Source organism: Glycine soja, chromosome 11 (genome assembly GCF_004193775.1).
Source record: "Glycine soja cultivar W05 chromosome 11, ASM419377v2, whole genome shotgun sequence".
Classification (NCBI taxonomy): domain Eukaryota; kingdom Viridiplantae; phylum Streptophyta; class Magnoliopsida; order Fabales; family Fabaceae; genus Glycine; species Glycine soja.
This window is the reverse complement of record NC_041012.1, coordinates 32,662,762-32,683,726: the sequence shown is the minus strand read 5'-3', so window position 1 is coordinate 32,683,726 and position 20,965 is coordinate 32,662,762. Positions and strand designations below refer to the sequence as shown.

At 36.5% G+C, this 20,965-nt stretch overlaps 2 protein-coding genes across 2 annotated transcripts; one reads left to right on the top strand and one right to left on the bottom strand.

Moving 5' to 3' along the window:
* The first annotated feature begins 293 nt into the window (after positions 1–293).
* On the top strand, positions 294–833 carry LOC114373194. The gene has a single exon (XM_028330720.1). It carries the CDS (start codon positions 294–296, stop codon positions 831–833), a length of 540 nt encoding a protein of 179 aa, XP_028186521.1.
* Positions 834–17,999: 17,166 nt separating this feature from the next.
* Positions 18,000–20,368, bottom strand: LOC114374707 (NAD(P)H-quinone oxidoreductase subunit N, chloroplastic-like). Its single transcript, XM_028332380.1, has 4 exons — positions 19,757–20,368; positions 19,067–19,183; positions 18,770–18,855; positions 18,000–18,534 (listed from the first exon to the last, which is right to left on the bottom strand). The coding sequence occupies exons 1-4, from the start codon at positions 20,174–20,176 to the stop codon at positions 18,471–18,473; spliced, it is 687 nt and encodes a 228-aa protein (XP_028188181.1). The 5' UTR covers positions 20,177–20,368; the 3' UTR covers positions 18,000–18,470.
* Between the last annotated feature and the right edge of the window lie 597 nt (positions 20,369–20,965).

The following is a 20,965-nucleotide window of genomic DNA, read 5'->3' as shown; positions in this document are numbered from 1 at the left end:
CATTAAGTGAGTGTGAACCCTTTATCTTTTGAAATTAATTCAAAGTCAATGTGTTTAAAAAAATTCCACATGATTTTATTTCCTTTTATTCGTTATTTGTGAGGGTAGAGGGTGTCACATTTAGTGGTATTAGAGCAGGTCAGACCTTTCGGCCATGTGTGTTATGAGCTTTCTGTGTTTCCTTGTGTACTCTGATGTGTTGTGTTGTTTTGTTTGATTAGAGGTGTACTCTATTGTGTTGGTATTTTTTTTCTCTTTTCAATATTTTTATTTCTTGCGTGACATAGGAAGTAATGGCTAGGAGAAATGAGCAAGAACGACTCCTTAACGAGGCCTTGAACAACTTGGCGCAAGTTATGGCCAATCAGGGAGGCAGTGGAGGAGCAACTATGTACCATGGTTTAGATCACTTTCAGAGGAACAACCCACCTACCTTCAAAGGAGGTTATGATCCTGATGATGCTGAGGCTTGGTTGAGGGAGATTGAGAAGATCTTCTGGGTGACGGAGTGTCAGGACCATTATAAGGTGTTGTTTGCTACTCACATGCTAGCATATGAGGTAGAGCATTGGTGGGAGAACACTCGGCCACGTTTAGAAGGAGCAGGTGGTGTTGTTGTCCCATGGGGGACCTTCAGACAGACTTTTCTAGAGAAGTATTTTCCAGAAGATGTGAAGAATAGGAAAGAGATGGAGTTCCTTGAGCTAAAACAAGGGAGTATGACAGTGGTAGAGTATGCAATGAAGTTTGAGAACCTTGGAAGGTATTTTCCTCATTATCAGGGGGAAGCTGGGGAGAGGTCCAAGTGTGTGAAATTTGTCAATGGCCTCTGACCAGAGGTAAAGATGATGGTGAATTATCACAGTATTCACAACTTTGCATAGTTGACCAACATGTGTAGGATCTTTGACGAAGATCAGCGGGAGAAGGTTGCATTTTACAGGAATGCCAATGCTAGTCATGGGAAAGAGAAGAAGCCTATGACTCACAGTCGTGCTAAGCCATATTCTACCCCTCCCAGGAAATATGGAAACCATTCTGGAGGACAAAGGACCAGTGGAGGACATCACCTAGCTAGTGGGAGTTCTCAGCCAGTTAACAGAGTGTCTCAGCCTGCTGGTAGAGGTGGTGGTGGTTCTCCTGCTACACCTAGTGTGCTAAGTGTGGTAAAATGGGCATTTTGCTCGTGAGTGCCCAGATAGTGACGTGACTTGTTTCAAATGTCGAGGTAAGGGCCACCTCAATACCAGTTGCCCACATCTGAGGAGGAAGAAGATGAGTGGAAGTCTGAATAACCAGAGCGGATGACCAAGGACTACAGGGAGAGTGTTTGCTCTTAGTGGTGCTGATGCCGCACAATCTGATGATCCATCCAAGGTATGTGTTTCATAAGTCAAGTTCCCTTGGTTGTATTGTATGATTCAGGTGCGACACATTCATTTATTTCTCGTGTCTGTGTTGAAAATGTTGGATCAAGTGGCCTCGGAATAATTAAGAAGGGGGGTTGAATTAATTATGAACGTGTTTTGACTAACTAAAAATTTATCCTTCTTAATATTACTAGATTCATTTAGGCTTTACTACTAAGTTATGAAAAAGTAAAGAACAGAAACAATAACTTAGACAAAAAGTAAAACGAAAATGAAAAGTACACAACAGAAATTAAAGAGTGTAGGGAAGAAGAAGACAAACACAAGATTTATATTGGTTCGGCAACAACCCGTGCCTACATCCAGTCCCCAAGCAACCACCGGTTCTTGAGATTTCCAATAACCTTGTAAAATCCTTTACAAGCAAAGATCCACAAGGGATGTACCCTCCATTGTTCTCTTTGAACAACCAAGTGGATGTACACTCCACTTGAACTGATCCACAAGAGATGTACCCTCTTTTGTTCTCAGTATCACAACCCAAGTAGATGTACACTCTACTTGTACCACAAAGGATGTACGCTCCAATGTGTTAAGACAAAGAATTCTTAGGCGGTTAGTCCCTTGAATCTTTGTAAGGGAAAACAAAAGATATCTCAGGCGGTTAGTCTTTGAAATCTTTTGTTTAAAGGGAAAGGGAAGAATCGAAAGAATTCTCAGGCAGTTAGTCCTTTGAATCTTTTGTCAAGAAGGGGAAGGGAGAATCAAAAGAATTCTCAGGCGGTTAGTCCTTTGAATCTTTTGGCAAGAGGGAGAAGGAAGAAAAGATAGCACACTTTTGTTTTCTGCAAACTTTCCACTTGCAGAAAAACAAAGTTTTGAAACAAAGTTTAGAAAGCTTTTTGGCAAAGAAAAAGCAATGGGAAATGGTTAGAGAAAGATTGTGAAAAATAATATCATATATATATATATTGAATGTGTGCCAAAGTCATGCTTTTATAGACTCTTCATGTCTGGTCAAATGAAGAGTAATGACTTTTGAGAAAACCATGTTAAGAGTTATAACTCTTAACTTTTTCTTCAAAACTGTTCACTGGTAATCGATTACCATAATGGAGTAATCGATTACACAATGCATTTTATGAAAAGTTGTGACTCTTCACAATTGGATTTGAATTCCAATGTTCAGATTTACTTGTAATTGATTTCTAATATAGTGTAATCGATTACACTATTTAAAAAACATTTTGGAACGTTACAAATCATTTGAAAACATTTTGAAAACCAAACTGGTCACTGGTAATCGATTACTAATAACTAGTAATCGATTACCAGAGAGTAATCACTCTGGTAACTTAGAAAATTTGAGAAAATTCTTTTGTAAAACAAAACTATGCTATTTGGTTTTTGAAAAAATCTTTTAATACTTATCCTATATGAAGTCTTGACTTGTTGCTTCGTGATTTCTTCTCTTGAATCTTGAATCTTGGATTAGATTTTTGATGCTTAATCTTGAAGTCTTGAATCAATCACTTGGGCTTTTGGCATCATCAAAATTGCTTGGTTCATTATCATGAAACTTGCTTCTACAAAAAAACTTGCCTTACTTGTGTCTTCCTTGAAATTTGATTTGATTGTGAGTACACCTGCTAGTGGATATGTTTTAACTTTTGATGTGTGCTTGCAATGTCCTGTCTTAATTTCTAATAGTCAATTTTTTATTGACTTAGTTGTTTTACCTTTGAGTTAGATTGATGTTATTCTTGGTATGGACTGGTTATCTTCCAATCATATCTTATTAAATTGTTTTGAGAAATCTGTTGTCTTTCCTGAGTCTAGTGTGAGTGAAGGTGATATGTTTTCGTCTGCTAACCAAGTTGAGGCATCTTTAAGGGAGGATGCACATGTATACATGATCTTAGCTAGCATGAGTGTTGAGACCAAAACCCTTGTGAATGATATACCATTGGTGAGAGAGTTTTTAGAGGTGTTTGAGGAGGTTTCAGGATTATCACCTGAGAGAGAGGTCGAGTTCTCTATAGACCTAGTGCCCGGTACTGGACCCATATCCATAGCACCTTATAGGATGTCCCCTGTAGAGTTGAGTGAGCTTAAGAAATAGTTAGAGGAACTCTTAGAGAAACAGTTTGTGAGGCCTAGTGTGTCACCTTGGGGAGCACCGGTGTTGTTAGTTAAGAAGAAGGATGGGACTACGAGGCTATGTGTAGATTATTGTTAGTTGAATAAGGTAACGATTAAGAATAGGTACCCTTTGCCTAGGATAGATGAACTGATGGATCAATTAGTAGGGGCTTGTGTATTCAGTAAGATAGATCTTAGGTCAGGTTACCACCAGATTAGAGTGAAGTCAGAAGATGTTTCGAAGACTTCCTTTAGGACCCATTACGACCATTATGAGTACATGGTTATGCCTTTTGGTGTGACCAACGCCCCTGGTGTGTTCATGGATTATATGAATATGATCTTTCACCCCTACCTAGATAGTTTTGTAGTGGTCTTCATAGATGATATCTTGGTGTATTATAAGACTAAAGAGGAACATTAGGAGCATCTGAGAGTTGTGTTGCAAACCCTCAAAGACAATAGACTGTATGCTAAGTTGTCTAAGTGTGATTTTTGGCTAGAGGAGGTGAGATTCTTAGGGCACGTTATATCCAGGGGAGGGATAGCAATAGATCCTTCCAAGGTAGAGGCGGTGATGAGTTGGGAGAGTCCTAAGTCAGTGTTTGAGATTAGGAGTTTCCTTGGTTTAGCAGGATACTACCGTAGATTCATAGAGGGTTTTTCTAAGCTAGCCTTACCTTTGACTAAGCTTACTCGTAAGGGTCAAGCTTTTGTGTGGGATGCCCAGTGTGAGAGTAGTTTTCGTACCCTTAAGGAAAGGTTGACCACTGCACCAGTTTTAGTGTTACCTGACCCGAGTGAACCCTTTGTGGTGTACTGTGATGCATCTAAGATGGGTTTGGGTGGAGTGCTTATGCAGTGGGGACAAGTAGTGGCCTATGCTTCTCAACAGCTCAAGATACATGAAAGGAATTATTCCATACACGATCTTAAGTTAGCAACCGTAGTTTTCGCTCTTAAGCTTTGGAGGCATTACCTTTATGGATCTAAATTTGAGGTGTTCAGTGACCATAAGAGCCTTAGATATTTGTTTGATAAAAAAGAGCTTAACATGAGGCAGAGGAGATGGTTAGAGTTCCTTAAGGATTACGATTTTGAGCTTAGCTATCACATAGGTAAAGCCAATGTAGTAGCTGATGCCTTGAGTAGGAAATCCCTTCAAATGTCTACTTTGATGGTTAGAGAGTTAGATCTCTTAGAATAGTTTAGAGACATGAGTTTGGCATGTGAGATCACCTCTAGTAGCATTAAGTTGGGTATGTAGAGAGTCACCAATGAACTCTTGAGCGAGATCCGTCAGGGTCAAAAGTCTGACCCATAATTGTCAGCCCAGTTAGAGTCCATAGTCATAGGCAGAGAGAGTAGTTTTAGAGTGGGGCCTGATGGAGACTTGAGATTTCAGGATAGGGTTTGTGTTCCTAGTTTACCCAAGCTTAGGAGAACGATCTTGGAAGAGGACCATAGAAGTAGTCTAAGTATCCACCCGGGAGCGACTAAGATGTACCAGGACCTTAGGCAAATGTTTTGGTGGCCGGGTATGAAGAAAGAAGTTAATGAGTTCGTCCTTGCGTGCCTAGTGTGCCAGAAAGCTAAGATAGAACACCAGAAGCCTTCAGGGAAGTTGCAACCTTTAGAGATACCTGAGTGGAAATGGGATAACATCTCCATGGATTTCGTGGTGGGGTTACCTAGGACCCCCAAAGGTTTAGATTCCATTTGGGTTATTGTAGACAGGTGTACCAAATCTACTCACTTCATCCCAATTAACATCATATATTCCTTAGAAAGGTTGATTAGCTTGTATGTCAGTGGGATAGTTAGACTACACGGTGTTCCTTCTAGCATAGTCTTTGATAGAAATCCCAGATTTACCTCTAGATTTTGGGAGAGTCTTCATAAAGCCTTGGGGACAAAGCTTAGGTTAAGTTCTGTTTACCACCCACAGACTGACGGTCAAACCGAGCGCACCATCCAATCCTTAAAGGACCTCTTGAGAGCTTGTGTGTTAGAGCAGATGGGTAGTTGGGATAGTTTCTTGCCCTTGATAGAATTTACATACAACAATAGTTTTCACTCCAGTATAAGTATGGCGCCTTACGAGGCATTGTATGGTAGGAGATCTAGGACACCTCTATGTTGGGTAGATGTTAATCGGTGAATACGACTAACTTTTGTGTATAAAACTTGTGTAAATTATATCAAACTCTTCCAATTTATGGTTATTTTGTAGTGTTGTAAGTATTTTCTGTTAAGTATAGGTAATAAAAACTTAGTACTTCCATTTTGTGTCCTTGAAGATCTGTAGAGACCAGAGCTTGAAGAGAAAGATGTTTTGAGAGCTTGAGATGAGTTTGTGAGTGGTTGTGAGATCCTAGAGGTGAAGGAGACATCCTCACCACTTGTATTTTTGCAATCTTTCATCTTGTTCTTCTCTTTGTTGTAAAGGAGGCTTCCTGGTTATGGAAAGTTAAAATCCTCTGTTGGATCTTCCCTGTAGGTACTTGATGTAAATATCTTTTTATCTATTTAATGATGTTTTGTGTGTTCTCTGTGTTATCAGCTTTTCATTCTAGTATGCCTTTACCTTGATCATGTAGATGCATGCTTTGTTAGGGTCATTCAACAGTGGAAATTGGTCTGATTCTGATGACCTTGATAGGACAGGGCTAAGTTGTCGTACTATCACGAGGAATCAGGGTGCGATAATTTAGTAGTAGTATGCATGTCTTAATGCGGTCCTGGTTGAGTTTAGTCCAACAAGAGGAATCTGAGGACGATGCTTGATCAGGATTAGGCTAAACTATCATGAGGAATCGGGGTTTAGCATCTCAAGAGACACCATAGGAACACATGAGCATTGTTAGATAGAGAATATCCTTTTAGCATTAGGCACCTATTAGGAAGACCAACATGTTTTCTAATTATTTTTAGACATCATTTCTCTCGCGTGATTTTGCTTTTTGCGTAGATAGTTTACATACCTGTTCATATTCACACTTAGATTTTCACACCAGACACCTATTCACTAAAATAGCTTACCAAGTAACACAAGTTTCCCGAGAGTTCGATACTCGGTTCTTACCATTTTATACTACTTGTGCGATTCGATGCACTTGCCGGAAGCGAACAAGTTTTTGGCGCCGTTGCCGAAGAACTTCATTTTATTTGGAAAGTTATATCATTTTTAGGTATCTATTCTATATCCTTTTATTACTTGAGAATACTTGTTTTTGTTTATGTTTCTTTTCCTCTTGTCTTTGCTACTCTTGTTAGTGCTTTGTATGCATAGTAAATCTTCCGCAGATGATTTAGTTCCATGAGATTTGGAGTTTTTTAAGGGGTGAAATGAATATCTTGACAACACACGATCAAGGGTGGGAATAGGAGTTAAGTCCTTACAATCAATATGAAGAAGAAAGAATTCCTAATCTTGAAAGTGTGTTTGAAGAATTCATGGCATATCATGCTAGCTCAAAAGCCAATCAAGATTCAATGAAAAATCATGAAATTCATTTTGGCAAGAGCTACTCAATAGAAAACTTTCAAGGGGGACCAGAGTTACAACCTTACTATCAAAATGAAGCAGAAAGAGGTTCCAATCTGGATAAATTGTTGATGCAATTCAAGGAAACAACTAAATCAACTCAACAACCACTCCAAAGGGTAGAAATCCAGGTTGGTGAGCTGGCAAAAGAAATGACTCAATTTATGTCCAGACGAGAAAAATACTTTATAGAGGTTGAAGCTCAAGAGGAAAGCCCTGTAAAAGAGCATGAGTCAAGGGAAAAAGATGAGGAACAAGCACAAAAACAATGGGAGAAGTACTCATCAGTAGAAAACATTCAAGAAAGTATTCTCCAAATCAATAACCTTCCTCATCAACGGATTGACAAGAAAAAAAGGCAAGGAGAGCATGAGGAAACCTTAAGTGCCATTCTTTCTTTAATCACTAATACCTTTCCTGAAATGATTTGGAATGTACTTCCAGACTACATGAAGTTCATGGAATTTCTAGCTAAAAGGCGAAACTGCAAGGAAGATGTGTTCTATGTGACTTTCATGCCACCTTGAAGACATTAAGCTAGGCGTCAAGCTAATGACGTTAAAGAAGCGCTTCCTGGGAGGCAACCCAGTTTTAATTTTTGCTATCTTTGTTTTTCATGCATATATCATGTGGAACTTGCTTTTTAATCTGTACATTGGAGTATATCAGCTTATCCTTGAATGTTAGATATAAGGGTTTCAATTTGTTGAGGAAGGGACTGAAATATAACTCAGAAAACATTTTTTGAAAAACAATCTTTTTGCTAAGCACAGGCCCCTCGCTAAGCTCATAACTGTTCATGCGCTAAGCTGCGAGTCTCAAGTGCTTAGTGCTCAACCCTTGCATCTTAAGCTGATTCATTCTGCTAAGCTAGCCAAGGCTGAGTTGAGCCAAATCCAATTCGATCTAGATTTGGCTAAGAGAAAGCCTACCGCTAAGCGACAGCTTATCCTTGGCTAAGTGCGACCTATTTTCGCCAAGCTCAAATCCTTACGGCCAGAATTGAGGTTCATGAAGCTAAGCGCCAATCATGGCAGCTAAGCTGAATTCCTTGCGGCATTGTGAGCGCTAAGCGAGTCCTTATCAGCTAAGCGCATACTTCTCTGTACTCAAGATGCATCATTTTAGCTAAGCTGGCCCAGAGCCAGGCTTAGCGAGAGTTACAGCTTTCTGATCTACAGACCTCGTTAAGCGGACTTATCCGCGCGCTAAGCCAAGTTTGTGTGTTAAAAAAAATTGAATTTCAAAGTTGGGCTAAGCGCACGGTGCCGCTAAGCGAGCATCTTCGAAAAACCAAACATCACTTCGAGAAAGCAAAATGACTTATGTGAGTGTAATGGCAATTACACTCACATTTGTTGGAAACTGCTGAACTGCCTGCATCTTCTCTGTCGCCCTTATTTTCCTTCATTTTTGCCTTCTTCTGTTCCTTACTCCCTTCATTCTTTTTTGTTGTTGAACCTTAGGGTAGAAAACCATAGATTTTAGTTTTCAATTTTTAGAGTTTTCATAATTTTAGATTAGGTAAAAAGTAGGACTTTTTATATGATTGTGTTGTGTAGATATTTTCAACTGTCTTGCATGTTTGATAACGCCTTTTAAATGCTTAAAAAGACAAGGAAACAAAATGCATTTTCTGTATTTTTTCTGGAAAATGCGATGAACTCGCTAAGCGAGCATGCTGTGCTAAGCGAGTTCATCAATATTCATTGAAGATATGCGTTTCCAAACGAACTCGCTAAGTGCGCATACCACGCTAAGCGAGTTCATCTTGTGAGGATGAACACTCATCCTCCTGTTGAGATACTTGTTGCTAAGCGAGGTTGAATCGCTAAGCCAAGATATCTTAGAAAATTTTGTGTTAAAAGCCTCGCGCTAAGCTGAGTCTACCTGAGCTAAACGCATTTCGTCACGACAACTATGGGGCTAAGCGAGCTTGGCTCCAACTAAGCCGATATGTTATGTTTTTTAGGGCGCGCTGAGCGAGCTATATCCCGCTAAGCGCCTATTGTTAATTCCAGCCTTTATTTCTGTTGCTAAACTTGAGCAATTTTGGTCTAAGATAATTTTGAGTTCTTTTTAGTTACAGATGGCATCGAGAAAAAGAGCTAGAATGGAGGACATCCGTTCATCATCCACTTCAGCTCCTCCGTCAGTAACCGTAGGACAGGATGTCCAAAGCTCATAAACTTTAGTCCCTATGCTACAAAGCTTATTCCGAGGGTAGTTTATTATCATGCACAACCTGCAAGAGTTGGCTCATAACAGGCCCATCATACCTATGGAGCATTTTCTTGAGCAAGTAGCCTGGCCTGAAGCTCAACTTCCATTGGTGAGACCCAACGAGGCTACTCCACCTAAGCCCACACCTGTGCAGGTTGATCCAGAGCCAGCTGACCCACAATCTCCAGTGGTGAATCCATCGTCTTCTCCTGAGCGTAAAGTAGTACCCCCATCTCCACCTCTTATTGTCATCTCTGATGCATCATCAGATGAAGTGGCTGCCCCTCCTGATTCATCAACTGGAGAAACAGCTGACCTTCCTACTTCCCCAGTTGGAGGAATTGCCGATCTTTTTGACTCGTCATCTAGAGAAGCTGTTGCTCTCACTGATTCCCCAGTTTAGACATTGTTGACATTGTTGATTCCTGATGACACTTTTTTCTTTTTGGTTTATTATTATTATGATTATAGTTTCAGTACAATATTTCTTTTATATTTATATACACTGCTAGTTTTATTTATGGATAGTTGGTTTTCTTATTCTGAAGCATTTTGAAAAGTTTAACTTGGTTTTTAATGATATAGCAGTGAAGCACTTTTATTGACTTATGAAAATGGTTGTATGCTTTTATTTTGAATTGAATGCATGATTTTGATGGAATTTGTGTCCTTTTTCATGAGTTTGAACAAGTGTGTATGTTAGACAAAGAAAGAACAAGAATGTGAACTTGCATTTAGAATTGTTTGTCAGTAGACAGATTGATTGTGAAAGAAAAGCTTGAACCAAAACCGATGAGAGTGTGAACTTAAACTGTGAGTGAACGACTAGCTGTGAGTAATAATCTTTGCATGAATCTCTGAATTTTAGAATGAAATGTATAAATGAGGACATGATGAAGGCCATGATTGCACATACACAAGCCTTTTGACCAAAAAGCTTACCTTGAATGATAATTATATCCTTTGCACCCTTTTTGAGCTGAATGATATTGTCAAAAATTTGAACCCTGAACTTAAATAATTATCTCAAGATACCTTGTTTAGATTCTAGGAGAGCATATGGTTCAAGGAAAATTTACCCCAAATTTGGGGGAGTGGAACTAATTGGGATGCAAAGAAAAAGATAAAGCATCGGCACACACAACACATAAGTTGTGTGTTAAAAAAAAGAGAAGGAAAAGTGTGCTGATGTAACAAGGTCAAAAGCAAATGAAAGTGAAAAGCTAGTGAGCAATCCAATTATATCAAAAAGACCATTGGGATAAGTCTAGGATTTGTGCTCTCTTAGAATCTAAGCCTTTGAATCCTAGAAAAAACCAATGAATTTTTGTAGCCAAGCCTCACTACAAGCCTAGGAAAGTCCTTCTTATTCTGTTTATACATTTTTGACTTTATGGCATGAAATGAAGTGCAAAGATTGGATCTCTTGTTATTAGTGAATAGCTTAAACACTTGTGCTTGAGTGAAACAATAGTCGTGAGACTGTGGTTTAAGCTACTTTCCTTGATATCTGTCTTATGCCTAACTCCATCTAATTGTTCAGGTTACATTTTATTCTTCTCTTTGGATAACTGCATACCTTGTGAAAGACAAATGATAAGGGCATTTTACTTCATTCTCTTATCATGCAATCAATAATTTTTGCTACATACACCTTTGTACATGATCACTGCATGTTATTATCACTTGAGGACAAGTGAGATGTTCTCTTTTTGCTTGAGGACAAGCAAAACTGTAAATTTGGGGGAGTTGTTAGTCGGTGAATACGACTAACTTTTGTGTATAAAACTTGTGTAAATTGTATCAAACTCTTCCAATTTATGGTTATTTTGTAGTGTTATAAGTATTTTCTGTTAAGAATAGGTAATAAATACTTAGTACTTCCATTTTGTGTGTTTAATAATCATTTTCTCTCAATTTCAGGTTAATTAGGCAAGCTTTGAAAAGTGTTGTTTTTCACCTTCTCGCTAAGCCAATCCACTGGCTTAGCGAGCGTCCGCTAAGCTCAACACTCATGGGCTAAGCGCGAGGAAGACTCTGGAAGAAGATGAGTTGTATAGGTTTGCTAAGCGCGCCGCTTCATCTCACTAAGTGCACCACTTCAGTCCATCCGTTAAGCGAGAAAGGCACGCGCTAAGCCGAAATTAACTAATGTGCGCTAAGCGGTCCAGAATTGCGCTAAGCACACGAGCACGAACAAGGCCACCTATTTAAGTCTGAAATCAGATTTTGTGAATGGAGTTTGGGCTAAGAGCTAAAGCTTAGCATGTCTAGTGATTCTAGAGAGAGAAAGGTCCAAGTTCCAGAGAGTTTTGAGAGATTTTGCTATGTGAAGATCTGTAAAGACCAGAGCTTGAAGAGGAAGTTATTCTGAGAGCTTGAGATGAGTTTGTGAGTGGTTGTGAGATCCTAGAGGTGAAGGAGACATCCTCACCACTTGTATTTTTGCAATCTTTCATCTTGTTCTTCTCTTTGTTGTAAAGGAGGCTTCCTGGTTATGAAAAGTTAAAATCCTCTGTTGGATCTTCCCTCTAGGTACTTGATGTAAATATCTTTTTTATCTATTTAATGATGTTTTGTGTGTTCTCTGTGCTATCAGCTTTTCATTCTAGTATGCCTTTACCTTGATCATGTAGATGCATGCTTTGTTAGGGTCATTCAACAGTGGAAATTGGTCTGATTCTGATGACCTTGATAGGACAGGGCTAAGTTGTCGTACTATCATGAGGAATCGGGGTGCGATAATTTAGTAGTAGTATGTTTGTCTTAATGCGGTCCTGGTTGAGTTTAGTCCAACAAGAGGAATCTGAGGACGATGCTTGATCAGGATTAGGCTAAACTATCATGAGGAATCGGGGTTTAGCATCTCAGGTGACACCATAGGAACACACGAGCATTGTTAGATAGAGAATATCCTTTTAGCATTAGGCACCTATTAGGAAGACCAACGTGTTTTCTAATTATTTTTACACATCATTTCTCTCGCGTGATTTTCCTTTTTGTGTAGATAGTTTACATACCTGTTCATATTCACACTTAGATTTTCACACCAGACACCTATTCACTAAAATAGCTTACTAAGTAACACAAGTTCCCCGAGAGTTCGATACTCGATTCTTACCGTTTTATACTACTTGTGCGATCCGGTGCACTTGCCGGAAGCGAACAATAGACCCCGGTGAGAGCATTTCCTTAGGACCTGAGGTGGTTCAGCATACCACTATAAAGGTCAAGTTGATCCAAGAAAGGATGAGAGTAGCCCAAAGTAGGCAGAAGAGCTACTATGATAAGAGAAGAAAGGATCTTGAATTTGTTGTAGGTGATCATGTATTTCTGAGAGTCACTCCGTGGACTGGGGTTGGCAGGGCGTTGAAGTCCCGTAAGCTCACACCTAGATTAATTGGTCCCTTTGAAATCCTAAAGTGTGTCGGCCCAGTTGCGTATCAGGTGGGTTTGCCATCATCAGTCTCAAATCTCCACAGTGTCTTCCATACCTCTCAGCTCAGAAAATATGTCCATGATCCGTCGCATGTGATCTAGTTGGACAATGTCCAAGTGAAAGAGAACTTGACATATGAAACACAACCACTAAGGATCGACGATCGTATGGTCAAGCAGCTAAGGGGGAAAGAGATTTCCTTGGTCAAAGTAGTAGGGGAAGTGCTTCGGGCGAGGATGCCACTTGGGAACTAGAGGGTCAGATGTGTGATGCATATCCTACCTTATTCGATATCGGTAAGTTTCGGGGGCGAAACTTTTTTTAATAAATAAAATTAATAAATAAATAAATAAATAAAAGTAAATAGGTCATAATTTCCCATTATATAAGCCAAATGTTAACCTAGAGTAGTTTTTACAAAACACTTCTGTTCCTTTTTCTTTTTCTGACGCACAAGAATCCTAACAGAGCAACCGGAGGAGGAGCTCTATAGAGCACCAGAAACGCCACAATTGCTAACGGAAAATGTTTGAGCGACTACATCGAGGTAAGGGATGAATTACTCACGCTTGGGGATTGGAAGGAACATGTATAAGGATCTCTAGAGGATTAATTTTGGGATATTTTGGGTTGTTTTTATAAAATGTTAATTCATGATCCTTTCAAATTGAATAATTCTTATGCTAAATTGAGTGTAGTATATATTATTATGAAATTCTATGATCTTGTTAGTGTATATTGATATGATATTTTCTTGGTGTATATCATTTTTTTTAAATATTCAATTGTTATTACTTGATTTCTTGTTGTATATTAACGCGTATGATTTCCGTTGTTTTGCGCTTGTGATTTTTTTTTTTTTGGAATGTGTCATTAAATTGTTATCATTGGAATGAAAAATTTGATTCAAATAATTGTGTTCCCTTTTGTTTGTAATCAAATTATATGAACCATGGGTACGGTATGACTTTGTTGAAAATACTATATATATATATATATATATATATATATATATATATATATATATAAAATAAATTGAATACTGTAGTGAAATTATTATTTTATTTCTTTTCAGTTATATATGTATAATAATAAATTAAATACTGTGTAAAATTATTTCACAATAATAATTATTTTTGCTACATCTCAAATAAATTGTTGTAGAGGTTCTTTTTAATTGAAAATAATATATTTGATTTAAATTAGACTATTTTGTGCCATGTAAGCATTATTACTAAGGACATAATTGCTTTTTTTCGAATGTTTTAATAGTATAACAAAACTGCAACAATTTTAAAAAAATTGATACGTTAAAGTGAAGCACATGTTAATGTTTTTCTGCATATTAAAATGATAATTTTTTTTCTGCATATTAAATTAATAACGAATTACAACACGTATACATTTAATTTAAGGTGCAGAGAATATACTTAATACCTTAATATTTTTCTTCATATTAAATTGATAAATGGTTACAACATGTAATCTTTTTTTTAAGGTGCAGTAACACATGTAATATTTGGAAATATTAATTCATAAACGGCTAATCGAATACGGCGGAGAGACTTAGTCTTTGATAGAGACATGCTCTGATAAGTGTGACATTGGGGCATAGAATTTTACTTCGCATGTTATAATTTCCGTAAACGATATAATTGTGTTATGTTTTCTGTTTGAGTTTTTTTTATTCAGCATGGACGACTTTGTTTTGAGCCGGAATAACTTTGTTTTTATTCGAACAATTTCTACAATGTTTTCATTAAGTGAGTGTGAACCCTTTATCTTTTGAAATTAATTTAAAGTCAATGTGTTTAAAAAAAATTCCGTATGATTTTATTTCCTTTTATTCGTTATTTGTGAGGGTAGAGGGTGTCACATTTGTAAACTACGACGTTCTCTGTATGAGCTTAAACAGGCTCCTCGGGCTTGGTTTGAGAAGTTTCGTACTACTCTTCTTAATTTCTCCTTCACACAAAGTCAATATGATTATTCTCTCTTCTTCCACAAGTCTCCCTCGGGTATAGTTCTCATCTTGGTTTATGTGGATGATCTAATCATTACGGGAACTGATAATGGGTTGATTGCTAAGCTTCAAGTTGTGCTACATGCAACATTCCGCATGAAAGATCTTGGCCAACTCACATATTTTTTAGGATTGGAGGTACATCATCGATCCAATGGCATATTTTAAAACCAACATAAGTATATTCAAGATTTGATAACTTTGGCTAGTTTGGAAGGCACTACTTCAATTGATACTCCTATGGAAGTAAACGTCAAATACAGGAAAGATGAAGGGGATCTTTTGGCTGATCCAACTCTCTATCAGTGTTTGGTAGGAAGTCTTATCTACCTAACGACAACTCAACCTGACATATCGTATGTTGTTCACTAAGTCAACCAGTTTATGTCTTCTCCTAGACATCTTCATTTTGTTGTTGTTTGTCACATTATCCGCTATCTTATAGGGTCCCCTACACGTGGGTTATTCTTTCCTCGAGGCTCACCTTTACAGCTTATGGCATATACCGATGTTGATTGAGTAAGGTGTCCGGATACCCGTCGGTCTACTACAGGTTGGTGTATGTTTCTCAGTTGTACCCTCATTTCTTGGAAATGTAAGAAGCAGGATCGTGTTTCTAAATCTTCTACTGAGGCTGAATATCGTTCAATGTCTTCTGCTTGTTCTGAAATTGTGTGGTTACGTAGTATTTTGGAGGAGCTTGGATTTTCACAGCCTAACTCTACCCCTCTTTATGCTAATAATGCAAGTGTTATTCAGATTGCTGCAAATCCCATGTTTCACGAATGAACCAAGCATATTGAGGTTGATTGTCATTATATCAAGGAAGTTATCTCACTTCCTTACATCTCCACAGATCTTCAAGTGGCTGATATCTTTACCAAAGCTATGACTAGACAACACCATTAGTTCCTTGTTGACAAATTGTTGTTGGTTGACTTACTAGCATCAATTTGAGGAGGGATGTTAATGTATATTAATTTAATTTATTACCTGTTTTAATAGGTTTATATCTGTTAGGAAATCTCTGATAATCTCTCTCCTCCTTGAAAAGCATATATTTTGCTGTCTATTTAAGTAAGAAAGGCTGTAGAAGACAGATGTTTTTCCAAAAGCAAAAGCTCTTATCATACTATAAAATATATTTTGGTCTCTTGATATTTTGACAGAATGCTTGTGGTTGTTTCTGGTCATGATACTCAAATTGTGTAATCATATGTGATGCAGCAGTTAATAACTTTATATAATGAGATTGAAACATACCATACTGTTCCCTCCATTTATCAAACAATGGAAGGAGAACAGAAGAACAGTTGTGAGAGTGAGAGGCAGGGGTTTCAAAAGAAGGAGAATTTGAATTGGTAGACCAATATTTCTTTTACGTCCACAATATTTCCTAGCAGTATAGTTGGAGGTGGACCACTGATACCTTGCTTCATTAGCTTAGAGCGAAGCCTATTTGGCTTCTTCACCAAGGAAGTGTACAAACGACACAACAATCCAACAATTAAAGCCAAGAAACACAATGGACATTAAAAAAAAAAAAACAGGGAATCAAATTGGAGCTGCATGGCCAAAAGAACTCTACCTTCTCTTTAGACTCAAATCACATGCAACCTCTCTACTGAGTTGGGTTTGAAAAAGAAATGTATATAGCATTCTCCAATCTTAGGGAACATTAATTATATTATAGTATATAATAATAGTAGTAGTCCGTGGAAGTTGTTGGATTGGAACCAGCTCAGCTAAAATAAACAAAAGAAAGAAAGAAAAAAAATGAGGGGAGAGGGATTGGCATGCTTGGCATAATGGCATGCAAAAATTCTTACTGTCTAACTAACTTCCATACAAACTAAGCATAAACTAATAATTATCAATTTGAAGAAGTTAATGTTGGGTAACATAGTAACAAAATAATATATTGCAGCGAAAACAAGAGATGGAAAAAATAAGAATTGAGACGTAATATTTTAACTTGGAAAACACTCAACGAATATAAAAAAAAATCACAGACAAGATTTGATAAATATTTTTACTAATTGAAAGAGAAATTACAATCTCTTTAAATATAAGGAGAGAATAATTACACATCTCTTTTATAATAGAAAAGAACTTCTAAGTATTTCACTCTCTCTCACAATGGGATGCTACTTTTGTAGTGGGATGGATGATCAGATGAGCAAAGTGTCTTCCTATTTATAGGCATTAAATGTAATGGAAAATTTCTACCTCCAATTAATTCCTTTTGTTATAAAATTGCATGAGACTAGAACTAAATTAACAAGTAGAAGGAAAAGTACATTCAACTCTTTTAGAATACTAACTCTGTACTTGACTCAACAACACTAATAAAAAAGTAGTTATATTAATTAATTTTAATTAATGGTAATATCATAAATTAAATTTATTTAAAAAAACACTCATAAAAATAAACAATTTAAGTAGTGATTGTATTTAAACACTACTCATAGTCTAATTATACAATTCATAATGTGCGTTTGTAAAAATAGATAATAACTTGGAACAAAGTTATTATGTGCTAAATTAAGATAATATTATTATTTTTGTTCCTATTTATAATATCTAAATTAGAAGTGATGTTTATTTCTTTTTATAAGATCAATTTAAAATGTCATTTGCATTAATTATTTTAAAACTAAAATATCCTTAATTAATTAATTATACTAGCAAACAATTAGAAGAACAAAAGAAATATTAATGACAAGAACAATATCTGTCTAATTGGAGTAGTTACTCACAAATACTTTTGTGAGTCTTACTTATTATTTAACAAATCTACTAAAAATTTGATAATTTTTTTTTATACAACTAGGAGATATTTGAGATTTTTTATTTTACATTCAAACTAATCTTCCTCTCATTGCCTTGACCCATTTGAGAGTAAAATCATACATTTAATGACGCTTTCATGCTAAAGCTGAAAATCAAATTCTAAATATTGATTAAAACAAGTGGCAAACCAGCTATGCGGGCCCAAATTATCCTTATGCATTAAAAGAAACATTATTTTTTACTTTTTATCACCTGGTTGAACGCCTGCATCCGCTATGCTGTGCATCAATTACATGTAATTGCACGATGAGAAATTATTACATGATTTGAAATCATTGTAATATCCAACAATTAAATTCTTTATAATCTCCATTATATGAACACCTGATGTTTCGGAATTTATACTCAGTTCTGATCATCACGTGCATCGCGGTTGAAGTTACTGTAACAATGTTCAAGTTGTAACATAAATTTTGTAGTCCATTTTCATAAAAATATATAGTAAAATTCTGCTACTAATAATAATCATCACAGGTTGTACAAGGCAGACATGGAAGGATTTCCACTAATTGATTCATCTGTTTATGGCATATGGTTTTATACGGATAAAAATTGCTGGAAAACCACACCATTATTCTGTAACTTCATTGGCCTATTGCAAAATTTTGTTGAAATCGAATTTCTGGAATATCATGTTTGGTAGGAAATGTTTGTCCTTCGACAGAATTAAACCTTGACAATGTGTCACTGATGACTGTGGCAGATCTAATTATTTACAAGGAACTTGATTTTTCCTATATCTCTTTGTCTTCCTTTATTGTCTCAGTTGTCTGCAGCTATTTGAAGCCTTTAAATTGGAGAAAATAAAATGAATATTTGTACTTGATTGTTGATGATTGGAAACAAGAGATGATAAGTAGCTATGTAGCACCATCAAGCTTCCTCACTGGTTGTTAGTCCCGCAATTTCTTTTAGTGGTTTCCACATAAACTTTCTCCTGATCATTGACATGAGAATGATATCAAACAACAGTATTAGAGAAGAAAGTTCCACATTATTTGGTTAGACACAATTTGAGAGGTATATAAACATGAAGACAATGCACAAGTTTCACAGAAGAAAGCACTGACAATTTCTAGAAACAAGCAGCAAAAAAAAAAAAAAACTATAATATCTATAACAAAATACTAACAACAATAACATAAAAGGTTAAAAAAAAGTAGGCTTCCTACCAGTTTCCACATTCAGCAATGACCCTCACATTAGGCCTAAGTGTTGGCAGCAAAGCTAGGAACTGCAGTTCTGCCTTAGAGAGAACCTGTGTATGCCAAAACAATATTTAAACCAGTACATTAGTTATGGGAAAACATAGCAATTTTCTGCCCCTCTATTTAAGGATATATTGGTACTTTAACAGAAGAATTTTATACCCTCAACCAATTAGAAATCAACTTTTATCCTGTAAGTGTTTTCTAATTATAAATTCTCATTGAAATACAATTAAATAAATAATGTTATAATCCTCACACCTTGGCTTCAATTATCCACACCACCAGTCCTTTGGCATTTGGTGGCAATGCTTCTAATCTGTAATCAACTTCTGGTGGGAAATACCACCTTGCTATTGGCTGCTTCCCAACATGAGGCTGAAATTCATGACAAAATCTTAGTGTAAACTAACTTGAGTGACATAACATCCATCAAGAACAACCAAAAAATGTTAAAAGACAAAACTTAGATGGTGGTTTAATCAGAATTGGAGTTTCACCTCAATAATCCGCATTGACATTCAATGGAATTCTTTAATGCAAACTACCTATATAAAATTCCAATTCTGATCGGAAAACAACACTAAAAGTACCTATAGAACCGCATGTAAGTTTTGTCCAAAAATTAAGCAACTAAATAGTCTTCTAAGCAAAAAAAAAAAAAAAAAAAAAACAAAAACACTCACAATGAGGCTGACATTCATGACAGAGTTTTAGTGACATCCATCAAGAACAACCAAAAAAATGTTAAAAGACAAAACTTAGATGCAGTTCAACAGGTGCTTCTAGTACTATTCTCTAATCAAAATTGAAGTTTCACCTCAGTAATCCGCATTGACATTTAACGGAATCCTTTATTACAAACTACAAATATAAAACTCCGATTCTGATCAAAGAACAACACTACAAGCACTATAAGAGTCTTCTAAGCAAAAGAAAAAAAAAACTCACAGGGCAAACAGGGTGAATCTTAGTGAGGGTGGTTTCAGGATCACCAAGGCCACGAGCTGTAAGATCAAGAAAATAGTATCCCTGACGTTTGAGGCGTGACAAGTAGCGACCCTCATAGCCTCCTTCATGAGGAGGGTATATTGCAAGTGCTTTGTGCTCTTCAACATCTGAAAGCCAACGTCCAAGATCAAACTTTATCAAGTCTCCACCTATGAAGTCCCCTAGCCCTCTACACTGCACAACTCCTACCACCCTTTTGGATGTGTTGCAATTATTACCATGTCTTCCTCTCCAACCCTTCACCACTCTCATCACACTGTTATGCTGTTTTGTGGCTATGAAACTGTTCCTCATTGTCTGATGAACAACATTGTTGAAGCAGGTTGGACCCCCATAACCCAAGCTAGCAGTGGATGACATTGTTTTTTTCTTTTTTTCCTAAGTATTATTTTGGTCACAAAATGTGAGAGCTTATTGAAGAATGAGATCCATGGTTTTTTTTTTTTTTTTTCAATAGAAAATATTGTGAGTAGTAGAAGTTCGTGACAAAAATTAAGCGGGGCGATGAATGTTGTGAGTTGTATGGTTGAGAAATGAGATAAAGTGACCACAGAGAAGGGGTTTGTCTTCACTTGTAACCTTAAATTGAAGATGATACCATGTGGCGTGTATTGAGTATTGACCTTAATTTTTTTTTTCCTTTGTTTTTCTAAAGAAAAAAACAATGAACGCACACTCTTTATTAGTGGTAGTAGCATGGGAATAACCAAGGGAATTTTACTCTGTTCGTTGAGGCATGCATGAATTGTTATAAAAATCTTAGTACTTGTCTTTGATAAAAAGAAATAGCATTGGGATGATTTCTCATAAAAAGTTTTGAGACTTTGATTTTGTTAGTTTTTTTAAAAAAGAAAAGTAGTAATCTTGAATCTCTTTCTAGTGCATTTAGATCCAAGCCAAGGCATATCGAACTAAACATATTTTTATTACTGTTTGATTCTAATTTTTTTTTATAAATAAATTATATCTTGGTTGCAATGAATATATGTCCAATATCAGTAAAAAAAAATGAATATATGTCCAGTAAAAAAAAATGTGTAAATAAGTCTTGCAAATTTGAAGAGTATTGGTGTCTCTTCTTAATAAAATCCGGAATGACAGGAATCAAAATTAAATTCCATCTAAAATATAAATTAGTAGAAGTTGAAT

Excerpts from the sequence above, each read along its gene's own strand:
- LOC114373194 (XM_028330720.1), top strand. The coding sequence starts at position 294 with ATGGCTAGGAGAAATGAGCAAGAACGACTCCTTAACGAGGCCTTGAAC.
- LOC114374707 (XM_028332380.1), bottom strand. The coding sequence starts at position 20,176 with ATGTCATCCACTGCTAGCTTGGGTTATGGGGGTCCAACCTGCTTCAAC. Across the intron at positions 18,856-19,066 it reads TGTGGATAATTGAAGCCAAG|GTTCTCTCTAAGGCAGAACT; the intron begins GTGTGAGGATTA and ends TGGCATACACAG. Across the intron at positions 18,535-18,769 it reads ATTGCTGAATGTGGAAACTG|GAGAAAGTTTATGTGGAAAC; the intron begins GTAGGAAGCCTA and ends GTCAATGATCAG.